General features: G+C 35.5%; 1 protein-coding gene across 5 annotated transcripts in view; it reads right to left on the bottom strand.

Moving 5' to 3' along the window:
• Positions 1 to 6043: 6043 nt before the first annotated feature.
• PHKB (phosphorylase kinase regulatory subunit beta) overlaps positions 6044 to 11633 on the bottom strand; it is a 192499-nt gene continuing 186909 nt past the window's right edge. For all 5 annotated transcript variants that reach the window (XM_082676232.1, XM_082676233.1, XM_082676234.1 and 2 more), the window contains 3 exons: positions 9951 to 10058; positions 7770 to 7910; positions 6044 to 7117 (listed from right to left, as the gene is read on the bottom strand). In XM_082676232.1, coding sequence (XP_082532358.1) covers positions 6980 to 7117; positions 7770 to 7910; positions 9951 to 10058 — 387 coding nt within the window. In that variant the 3' untranslated portion in view covers positions 6044 to 6979. The remainder of the gene's footprint in view (positions 7118 to 7769; positions 7911 to 9950; positions 10059 to 11633) is intronic.

Here is an 11633-nt window from a genome sequence, read left to right as displayed (position 1 = left end):
TTTTGTGCTATATGGTCAATTTTCTGAACACCCCCCTCCCACCTTCTGGTAATTTAAAATTACTTTTGTATTTTAAATGGTAAACTTTTAAAAACTTTATTTCTTGATTTATTAACTTTAAAAAAAATGAAGTGAATATTGACATCTTGCTGTGAAAGACAAGGGAATTAGCTCACTCATACTTCCTTCTCAGCCCCCACTGAGTTTTGTCAGCAAGCTCTAGGATTTTTGTCCCAGTCCATTAGTTATATTATTTTAAATTGTGAAGTTTTTCTTTCAAGTCATCTTTACATTCTCCTCTGTAAATACAAATTGCATTGTTAATTTTATATTTTAATGGATTAATTCTTATGTTTTTAATGTATCAAGTTTTCTCCATTACTATACTCTTCACATTGATCCCCTTGATTGACTGGATTTAGTCAAATATTATTTTCAAGAAAGGTTCATGGTTGTTACGATTCCTGAGTTATTGCCTATTTAAGAATTCTTCATTTGCCTTTATAACTGGCTGGAAAAAAAACTTACGTCTCACTGTTTGTGTGACATTGAACTGGTGTGGAGAAATTCAGCCCTACCTGATGGGATTGTTTTGGTCTGAACTTCTGCAAGACGTCTCAGTGTTGCTCATTCTGTACCAAATTTTTCTGAAACGCGATGTATCCTCTTTATCTTTTAGTTCTTCCTTATTTAGGGAAAACTTTATCAAATCTTTGAATTTTTTTTTTTTTTTCCTGTGCCAGTCATAGCCTTCTCTACCTACAGATACAAATTCTAGGTTGGATCAACCTTGTCCACCCCTGTTTCTTTTCTTTTCCATTTGCATTCACTGTGGTTATCTCTCTGGTTTGCCAATCTCTCAGATGAAAAAATCAAAATGCCCACTCCTAGTAGCTATTCCCTTCCTTGGGGAGCATGACTGTGGCAGTCGTGTGGTTTGCACACTGCACAAAGGTGCCCAGTTGAGAGCATAACAGGGGGCTGAAATCCAGTTTATGCTAGGCTCTCTGAGCTACGTGTCCTAGGCTAGTTTGGGTCTGTATCTACTCAGAGAAAGGATCTTTTTCTTTGCACAAAGGTACTAAACCTTGTGCCCACAGGGCTGAGTGTGCTCAGAAAGGGTGCCTTCTTCTAATTCACACAGCTGTCAAGTGGGCTGGCAATAGTCCTGCTGGAGAATAATGTGGGACAGTGTTAAGTGTGGTGGGGGAAGAACTTCCATTCTGGAAGGACATTTTCTGTTTCTTTTCCCTTAGATGCTGATTCAACTCTCATCTGATTCCCTCCAAACGCATTAGGTTTTTCATAATTTATCTACTGACCTGTCCTCACCCTGTACAGCTTCTGGGAGGCGAGAGGATAGGAGCCAAATACAAATTCCTATGGGTCTTTTGTCTTCCTGCTGCTATTCAGAGTTTACGGTATGAGGTTGTATTGCTTCCCTAGTTTGAATGCTGCTGACGTCGTTTTGCTGATCCTTTCTCCCTCATTTTCCATTCATGTTTTTAGTTTCCGAGACAGAGTAGTTTTACGAAGCCGGCTGCATACTACCATACTTCCAGACTCTCCTTGATTTAACTGTGGTCTCTCTGTGCTGTTATAACTATGTTTTCACATTGTGTAGATTCTTCTACTTTCATATCATGTATTTAATATGCATGCTCATGAAGTACTTTTATCTGAACCTTTATCTTTACAGTTCTGGTGAAAAGTTAAATTTATTCAGGTATTCTATAAATGTTGTTTGGTATCCGTAAGGCACTGCAAGCTTATCACATATTGGAGATGACATCAAGATGATCCCACACTCTGATTTTTTAAAACTGAAATATGACTTTTTCAGACTTAAATAAAATTGAAGGAAATCTGGAAAACACCATGCTTCTTAAAATGATGTTCTGGAAATATAGCTGAATTGGACATTCAGTGAGGAGTTTCCTATAGACATTGCTTGTACAATAAACTTACACAATGAATCTGCCATTGTGATAGAGGAAGCTTTAAATTAGATTTAAGTCTTGTCATGCCAGGATAAATGTGCTAATATTTTCAGTCAGTCTCTAGTACAGCTGTTAAAACATTTTGGCTCTGTAGGCCAAATGAGGCTTCTAAAATTCATGAGTTCTGTGTTCTAATTCTTATTATTTTTTTCTTTCCTAATTAGAAAACAGACATTAGCTTCTGTAGAGGGAATATCAAGATTTATTGATCCCAAAATATCTTTCAGAACAACAAATTTTGAGTTTCATCAAAACACAAACTCGATACATATGTCACAGATTCTGAATGCCTTCAGTAGTGGAAAACTTCAGAATTCTGCATATGTAACATTTAAGCAGGAAGCTAAAACTCATATATGCATTTGCAAATGATGTTTGATTTCAGCTAAGACAGTGGCCGATTCCTGGCAACTCTGCTCAGCTAATCTGACTTTTTAATTCTTAAAAATACAACATAGTTCCTTTTCCTCCATATTTCAGCAAATATTAAATATTTCAAGGTTTTTTTTTTTTTTTTTTTTTTTTTAATTTCCAGTTGCCCTAGCTATGAACTGTCAGTCCTCAATTCTCTCCATGGGTCTCATGTTTAAGTCTTTTTCATGCTTGTTTTATAAACTAGCTGCTTCATTATCTTTTCATAAACTCTCTTAATATATCAAGTCAAGTATTATCTTCTTTTCCATATCCCTCTCCTTAAGATGTTCTTGACCATCAACAAAATGAAAAGACAACTTATTGAATGGGAGAAAAGTATTTTCAAATCATATATCTGATAAGGGACTAATACCCAAAATATATAAAAAACTCATACAAAAAAAATTCAATTAAAAAATGGGCAGAAGATCTGAATAGATATTTTCCCAAGGAAGACATATAGATGACCAACAGGTACATGAAAAGATGCTCAACATCACTAATCATCAGGAAAATGCAAATCAAAACCACTATGAGAAATTATCTCACACTTGTCAGAATGATTATTATATAAAAAAAGAAATAACAAGTATTGGTGAGGGTGTGGAGAAAAAGGGACCCTAATGCACCGTTGGTGGGAATGTAAATTGGTGCAGCCACTGTGGAAAACAGTATGGAAGTTTCTCAAAAAATTAAAAATAGAACCATCATACAATTCAGCAATTCCACTTCTGGGTATTTACCCAAAGAAAATGAAAATACTAACTTGAAAAAATATCTGCACCCTCATATTCACTGCAGCATTATTTACAGCAGCCAAGATATGCAAACAACTTAAGTGTCCATTGATGGATGAATGGATAAAGAAATACTCCACTATATATAAGCCATAAAAGAATGAAATCTTGGGGCTTCCCTGGTGGCGCAGTGGTTGAGAGTCTGCCTGCCCATGCAGGGGACGCGGGTTTGTGCCCCAGTCCGGGAGGATCCCACATGCTGCGGAGCAGCTGGGCCCGTGAGCCATGGCCACTGAGCCTGCGTGTCCGGAGCCTGTGCTCTGCAACGGGAGAGGCCACAGCGGTAAGAGGCCCGCGTACCGCAAAAAAAAAAAAAAAAAAAAAAAAGAATGAAATCTTGCCATTTGCAGCAACATGGATGGAACTTGAGGGCATTATGTTAAGTGAAAAAAGTCGTACAGAGAAAGAGACAAACACCGTATGACCTCTCTTACATGTGGAATCTAAAAGAAATAAGCAAGATCATAAACACCGAGAACAGATTGATGGTTGCCAGAGGTAAGGGGCTGGGGGTGAGAGAAATGGGTGAAAGGGGTCAAAAGGTAAAAAGAAAAAAATAAATATGATGCATTACTGAGCAACAACAACAACAAAAAAAAAACAAAAAAAAGAAGGAAAGAAAAGAGAAGCAGCATTTGTATTTTTCTGGATGCACAAACCTAAAAGCAGGACGGAAGTAACCAAATTATCAATTTCAATTCAAGTTACTTTCCTCTTTAACCATAATATTACAAGAAAACTTACACTGAAATATAAGCCATATTTTAAGTAATGTCCATGCTCATATTTTACCTGTTTTCTGAATTTGCATATGGGGGGTGGGGAGAAAAGAAAAGAATACAGTGAAAAAACTATCTATATTACTCTAAGCAATTTTGTGCATAGTGAAATTGTTTTTTCTTCCAAGAAAATGTAAAGTCATTTCTTTTTCTTAACACACATTCCAGATATTTTAAATGGATATTTCCTCAAAGAGCTGCAAAATTCACAAAGGAGTTCCTTGAAGTATTTTCACTATTGTAAATAAGCAAACAAAGAAAGGCAAATCTATATATGTATGTGTGTGTTTTTGAAGAAAAAATTAAATATATGTATAAATATAAATTCAACATACATACACATATAAATAGGAATTGAATCTATGTAAATACATTTAATATATGCATATTATGTGCATATTAATTTTCCCCACTGAAATATTATTTATTATTGCTGGTTTTTAAGGAGTTCAGATTATTTCATGCAAATCTAATTAATCTTCAGTACTTCTTCAAGGTGAATAATAAAGCATTTTTTTATTTTTTATGCATTTTTATATAGCAGACATACAGAGTTCACAAATAATACAATGTGATAGATACATTTGTTGCATGTGTGTGTATGTGTAACTGGCTCTCTGTATTCATGGGTTCTGCATCCACAATTTCAGCCAATCATGGATCGAAAATATTCAGAAAAATAAATTTCAGAGAGTTCCAAAAAGCAAAACTTGAATTCGCAGCACATTGGCAACAATTTACACAGCGTTTACATTGTATTAGGAATTGTAAGTAATCTAGAGATGATTTAACGTGTACAGGAGGGCATATGTAGGTCATGTAACTACTATGTCATTTTATATACGGAACTTGAGCATCCATGGATTTTGATATCCATGGGGAGTCCCGGAACCAATTTCCTGTGGGCACTGAGGAAAGACTGTACAGTTTGACTGACTTTAGTACAAATGCATCCATCCACATTGCCAAATATAAATTGTTCTAGCTCTTTCAAATTATTGATCATTAGAGACAAAAAAATTATTTCAGTGATACCACTTTTATTTCCTATTATTTATGTTACTACTGGAATTTTCTTCAGAGCCAGATTATGCTCTGAGTCAAAGGGAAAACTCAAATTGACTGACTAGTGAGGAATTCTCAGTGGGCAATGAGAGCTTACAGCATTTATCTGGAGGCTTGTAAAAGTGGTTTGTAATCCAGTAAAATCATGGTTTTAGACAGAAGCCAGTGATTGGTTTGGAATCAAAGATAGTGCAATCAGATAAGATAGCCTTAGGCCAGAATTCCTAAAGAAGCAAGGAGAACTCCTAAACGAAATCATCCCCCATAGCCTGAATCAACTGTTACTGGCTTCTCCCCAGTGGGTTTTACCAGGAAATGTGGCAATCTGAGACTACAATCACATTAGAGGGAAAAAAATCAGTCTGGGGTAGACTAGTGAGAAGTACACAGATTCTGTAATGACATACAGAAATCTGAATTCTTTTCATATTACAAGTGGAGGAATTTATTACATAATCTGGACCATAGTATTCTTACCTGTAAAATTGAGATAACAATTTCTATCTCATATGATCAGTATGCAAATTTGCTATTATAATTCATGTGAAACACTTAATACATAACAGGTTCTGAATAGATGTTATTTTTCTCCTTGATTTCCGAAAAAAAAAAAGTTCTATTTGGTCAGATTTTTACCTCATTTTTCTCAATTTTGCCAACCTGCACACGTATGATTTCTTATGCAGGATCTAGGCAGTGTACCTCAAAGTTATGAGGAATGTGCCTGACTCTTCAGATTTTTTCATGTGATCCTGCATCCATTTATTTGATATCAGTTTGACTTGTCACTGAAGCTACTTTGTCCTTTCTTTCTTAGATCCTTTCAAGACTCTACAAATAGGCTGCATTTTTTGTGACAAGTTTGACTTCTCAGGTGAAACTCAATAATAAGACTGGTCAGAAAAATGACTCTCTTTGGGGCCAGGGCTCAAATTAATGGGCTTCATTGTAATATTCAGTAAGGAAATAAATTCATAAAATTTAAATGTTTAATCTACTTTATATTTTTATTAACATTTGCTTAAGTAAATTTGGTAACAAAATATGCGTAATTGTAGGTACCATAGATTCTCTTCCATTTCATCTCCTGATCAATTAAATGAAAATATTCAGGAGTAATAAACTTGATACTGTGAGTAATGGAACAAAGAATGTGTCCAGATATATTCATTAATTCAGAAATAAAATTTAATGACTTTTAATTTTGTTTTTTATGAGTACAAACTAGGTTAACAGCCCACACTTCTGAATAATCTTACTTAAATTGTTTTTAGTAAGAGCACAAAGAAAATATTTGATCAGGCATAGGTTTATTATTTTAGTTCAACCACTACAGTTAGCACAAATACAAAACCACAATCATGTTTACAAGGCAAACATTGTACAATAGCTCTGTATACTAAAATATTATCGATAATGCAGTTTGAGAATCAAAATATCAGCTGGCTGATTTTGCTTTTATGATGCATACTGATATCTTTTTCTAGCATTATAATGCCACTTAAAAAATTTACCATTCTTTCAATATATTTTCATTCCTAGTACACATAATTAGTTGGAAAATTCATTTAATTGGCAGTAAGGTGGGAATTTAGTCCAAAGTGCAAAGACTCATTTTGATGAGCTGTGTAATCACAAAACATGCAGTGGTGAACTTTCAATTCATAAACAATTACTATTGTTCAGTAAAGATTATTATTGTAGTGGGCATAATCATGAGAACTTATTTTCACTTGATTATAAGCAGTTCTTACCATCAGATTGCTTATGGCATGCAAGAGGTCCAATAACTCTGCCAAGGGTGTGGCAACCACTCACCAGCACGATCAGCCCACACATTAATGGTTGCCTCGATTAAGCTTCAACACAAACTTCACACACTTCTGGAAAACCTGCCTCAACAGGGTCTCTAACACCTTCCTCACTAGCTAACCAGACACGGGTCATCATTGCTTGGCTTGACTTCTCCTTCCAGCAGCAAATTCATCACAACCTTTGTCAAATAGCTGCATGTTCCTCTTTTTCCCAGCGGGGGAGTATTGTAAAAGGAAGTCATGTCATCCTACAAAGGAAAACAATAAGCAAGTTGTTTGATTTTTTTGTTTGTAAAGAGTTGACAGGTAAAGTCAGTGTCAGCCTAGAGGGAAAAATAAATTCACAGAAATATTTCCTCATGGAAAAGATGAGCTTCTTGAGTTTTTCTTTTATTTTCCTGAGGTGTCTTCTCAGCATATAAAACAAAGACAGACATTTTTAGTATTCTCCTCTTTGCTGATAATTTTTATTTACTTAGGGAACCTTTTTACTGACAAGCATAAAATATTAAACAGAGAGCCTGGAAGGGACTATATTAGGTAGTACACAGCACCAATGTAGCCTGTTACTCATTCCCAGCCTTCCCAGAATTTAATTTTATAGCCTTCTGGAACCTATGGCTCTTTTCTGGTAAAACACATTTTAACTGCTAACTATAAAAAGGAAAATTTATCTCTTCTTAGATTTCTTTTTAGTTAGAACTTCATAGCTGAATTGACTAGTAATTAACTAAAAAGTAACATTAATTCCTTAAATAAATCAGACCTCCCTCTGCCTCTCAAGTACTCTATTTAGTACTCCGTAAATCTGTTTCATAAGATAAGTGATAAGAGATTAGGGATATTTTGAAGAATTGAGACAAAAAAGCAATTCTACAAAAAGCTATTTTGTCTACTTACTTGTTTTTCAACTTCTTTTAGTCGACTCTCATCTTTTTGAAATTCATGAAATGCTTCTTTCACCAGTTTGTCTAGATCTACTTTGTCTTGAAATTCTAGCTCAGGGTTTCTTTCCAGTACAATGGATACAACCATTAGTAACTAGAAGAGACAGACATATTGAAAGCCAATTATATGAACCATAAAAGCGACACAGTCTGGATATGTTTTCATTCTTTACTCAGACTGATGTAAGGTCCTCATATTCCACAGTGTGTTCTGTACAATGACAGGCTTTAGGATCATCCATGGATGGAATCTTCCTAATCTTGCAAACTAGTAGCATGAGTTCTGTTTGGAAACCTCACCTTTTTTTTTCATTGTATGTATCCCTGTAGCTGTATGGAAATGTTTTTTAGTTACTTAAATAAAACTAATAACTTAGAAAAATGTACTGTTAATCCTGTCAACAGTACATAGTGCCCTATTCACCCGAAGTGTCTGAACTCTTTCTGGTCTTCAGGCCTTAATCCTTGGTGGCAAGACACCAAAACAGTGTCCTGTGGAGCACAGGCTGCCTCGGAAGAGGTGGTAGGCAACAAAGCCAGAGAAGGCAGATGAGTTCAATGGAGATTCTGGATCTGGGCTCAGGATCAAATGACTTGGGAGTCTAGCACCCCAAAATGAGTATAATTCTGTGACATCATAGTATTTTTCAGGGGACAGTTATGTTTTAAACAATATACTTTGACTCTTTATGACATGAGTATTATTTGGTTTGTATAAGCTATCTTAGTTTAAGGCATCATCCTATTGTTTGGCTACCCTACACATTTATCTAAGTAGTAATGTTCATTTTATATGACAAACTGTAATATGCAAAGACTGTAATATGCAAAGATTGTATCTGAGTATACAATGCTTGGTAAAGACTTTCTCATGATGATTATGGCTCCTAAGTTGGCCATGGAACAGGAAAAAGGCCTCATAATTCCCAACTTGGGAATCTTTTTGAATGTATTTTATTGAAATGCTTCCCAAACAGAACCGGAAAGAACCAAAGGAAACAGAAAAATCCAGGGGTCACAATGTGGGAGACCTTGGGGCAGGGCTTTAGTCAAAAGAATTCGAAGTTTTGCTCAAGTACTAAATGTAGATTTCTTCCGCAAAGAGAATGACTTTATTTTAGAGACAACTATGGGCACAAGATACCAAAAGGTTAACAGCACAAAGAAGGCATTCACCCTTTTGAAAACCCCATCTTTTCTTGACCCCAGTCTCTGCCTCACTCCCACATGCTATGACACTGACTGGCTGATATTCTTTCCCAAATCCTGGCACATCAGAGATAAGGCTGAATCTCACTTAGCTGACTGTAGCTCCAGATATGCTGGATTTTAGGAGGTGCCACATCCAGTTCAGCACCCACTGAGAGCTTCTGTATCAATAAGACATATTACCCACCCTCAAGAAACACAAAGTCTGATGGAGACATTCCCAGAGAAACAGACAAAGTGAGGATGAGCTATAAATTATATCCATTCATTTGAGGGATTCTCTATGTATTTTTTTCCTTTTTCTTTACTTATTTATTTTCTCTCTATGTATTTGATATGTTTTAAAATGGCAAAAAAGCATGTGTACACATGCGCACACACGTGTGTGTGTACATTGGCATTTAACTTTATATGGAGCAATGATGATACACAAAATTACATGTCTTCTCTGTTCACAGAGAGATGTCTAGAAAGGTGTCCCTCAAAATAATAGTGGCAATCTATTGTTAGTGGATATAGAGACATTTTGGGCTTTCTTTTCTATAATTTTCTGAACTGTTGAAATTTTCTACAATAGTCATGAGTTATTTCTGTAAACAGAAAAAAAAAAAAAGACAAATAGAAAAAGGTCACTTCCTCTTTTTCATGGTACTGTTGATGCACTTACTGTGGGGGTGAGTGTATAGCTGAGAAAGTTGGGCAGTTAGCCTTTCCACCCTGATGGATTTAAGATGTTTGAATTGTTCATGTGCTTTGACTTGGGTCAAAAGCCAAGTCAAAGATGGCCATCTCCTCCAGGACTCAACTGGAGATTTGGGTTAGGTGAGGAGTGGAATTCCTGGTCTCTTGGGCAGTTTCCTTATACTAGTTTTCAGGGAACAGATAGAAAGCACTTCTTCAGCAATCTACATTTTAAAATACAAACCTCCACAACTATCTGTCTGTATTTTGGCTGGTCAATATTTCCCAACATGTCTTCCACAAGGAGAGAGAAATTCATCTCATACATGGTCATATCTGACAGGGTTGGTTGCTGAAAGAAATAACTCAATATTAATATGCTGCATTGTTATATCCTGGTTCCCACTTAATAGGAAAACTTCATTTTCTAGTCAATAATCTTTTTCAGCTTCTACAAAACCTTAGAGAGCATTTTCAGCTATATGACTGGATTTTATATATGTCAAATTACTGAAGCCAACCAGCTTGTTGTGATAAATTAAACCTCCTGTTTTTAGTAGTTATCTTCACTATTTTAATGTTTTTAGGGAAAAGGGACTATATTAGAAAACCACTTCAATACACAAACGGAAGAGCCAAAAATTGAGACAACAAATAAGAGTACATATTGCTTTCAGAATTAACACAAGAAGTTATGCTTGCTGTCAGACTTCAGCATGTAAGTCACCTGCTATTAAATTAACATCATTTCTGTGGCAGGTCCTTTCTGAGCTGGCAGCATAAAAATGCATACAAATAAGTGAAACAATATTATGCGCAGGAAAAAGCAAAACAAAAAAAATGTTCTCTACTCTACTCTTGATATTTCATTTAAGACAAGAGTATTGCAAAATCTTCCATTCACATTCCACAAACCAAATGAAAGCAGAAAATAAACTCAAATCTGAATCATATCTGGGCATGGTAGATAATCTTCAAAGGATGGAAGGAAAGGCTCTAAATGTTAGGCTTATATGGTGGAAAGCAGATGGAGTCCCCAGAATTATTACCAGAGATGCAGAGATGATGAGTCATACTTATTTGCTTTTACCTCAGTGATGATTTACAGTGAACTTAATCACAGCCTCAGAACAATATCTATCTACGTACTACTCAAAATGGGACCCAGCAGAAATGTCTCCTTTCAATCAAATGACAGCAGTGTTATTCTGCTTGGTATAATAATGCCTCAGTCCTATATTCAGTATGGTCCATCTATTGTATTCTATATTCAATACAATCCAACATAAGGTTAATGTTTACAGGTAGTACCTAATTTGGGGAAAATGAAGCTGGTTGTTCAACAGGGTGCGGGCATACCTTGTTTTATTGTGCTTCACTTTACTGCACTTTGCAGATTGTGTTTTACAAATTGAAGGTTTGTGGCAACCCTGTGTTGTTATATGACGGTTACCAATTTTTAGCAATAAAGTACTTTTTAATTAAGGTACATGCATTGTTTTTTTAGACATAATGCTATTGCACACTTAGTAGACTACAGTATAGTATAAACATAATTTTTATATGCACTGGAAAACCAGAAAATTTTATGTAATTTGCTTTATTGCAATCGTCTGGAACCAAACCTGCAATATTTGAGATATGCCTGTAATTATAACTGTTTAGATGTCTAGCAATGAGACTAATGGGGTCACAGAAGAAAAGGAAGAACTTTTCATGGGTTCACATCAATTTCCTTTTAATATATCTCATTTGAAAAGTCAACCTAGCTAGTATGCAATACAATAGTTAAACCTAGAGAAGAGACATCAAGGCTGCCTTATTTTCCAATCTCTGAAAGAAGTGGCAAGTGTAGCAGAGAAGTTAAGAGAAAAGGCTCAGAAGTCAAATTGCCGGGGAAGGGGGTTGCACTCTGGGTCAGCTACTT

The sequence above is a fragment of the Grampus griseus genome, assembly GCF_964374135.1.
Source record: "Grampus griseus genome assembly, chromosome: 19".
NCBI classification, from domain to species: domain Eukaryota; kingdom Metazoa; phylum Chordata; class Mammalia; order Artiodactyla; family Delphinidae; genus Grampus; species Grampus griseus.
The sequence above is the reverse complement of the archived record's forward strand: the minus strand, read 5'-3'. Positions and strand labels throughout refer to the sequence as shown.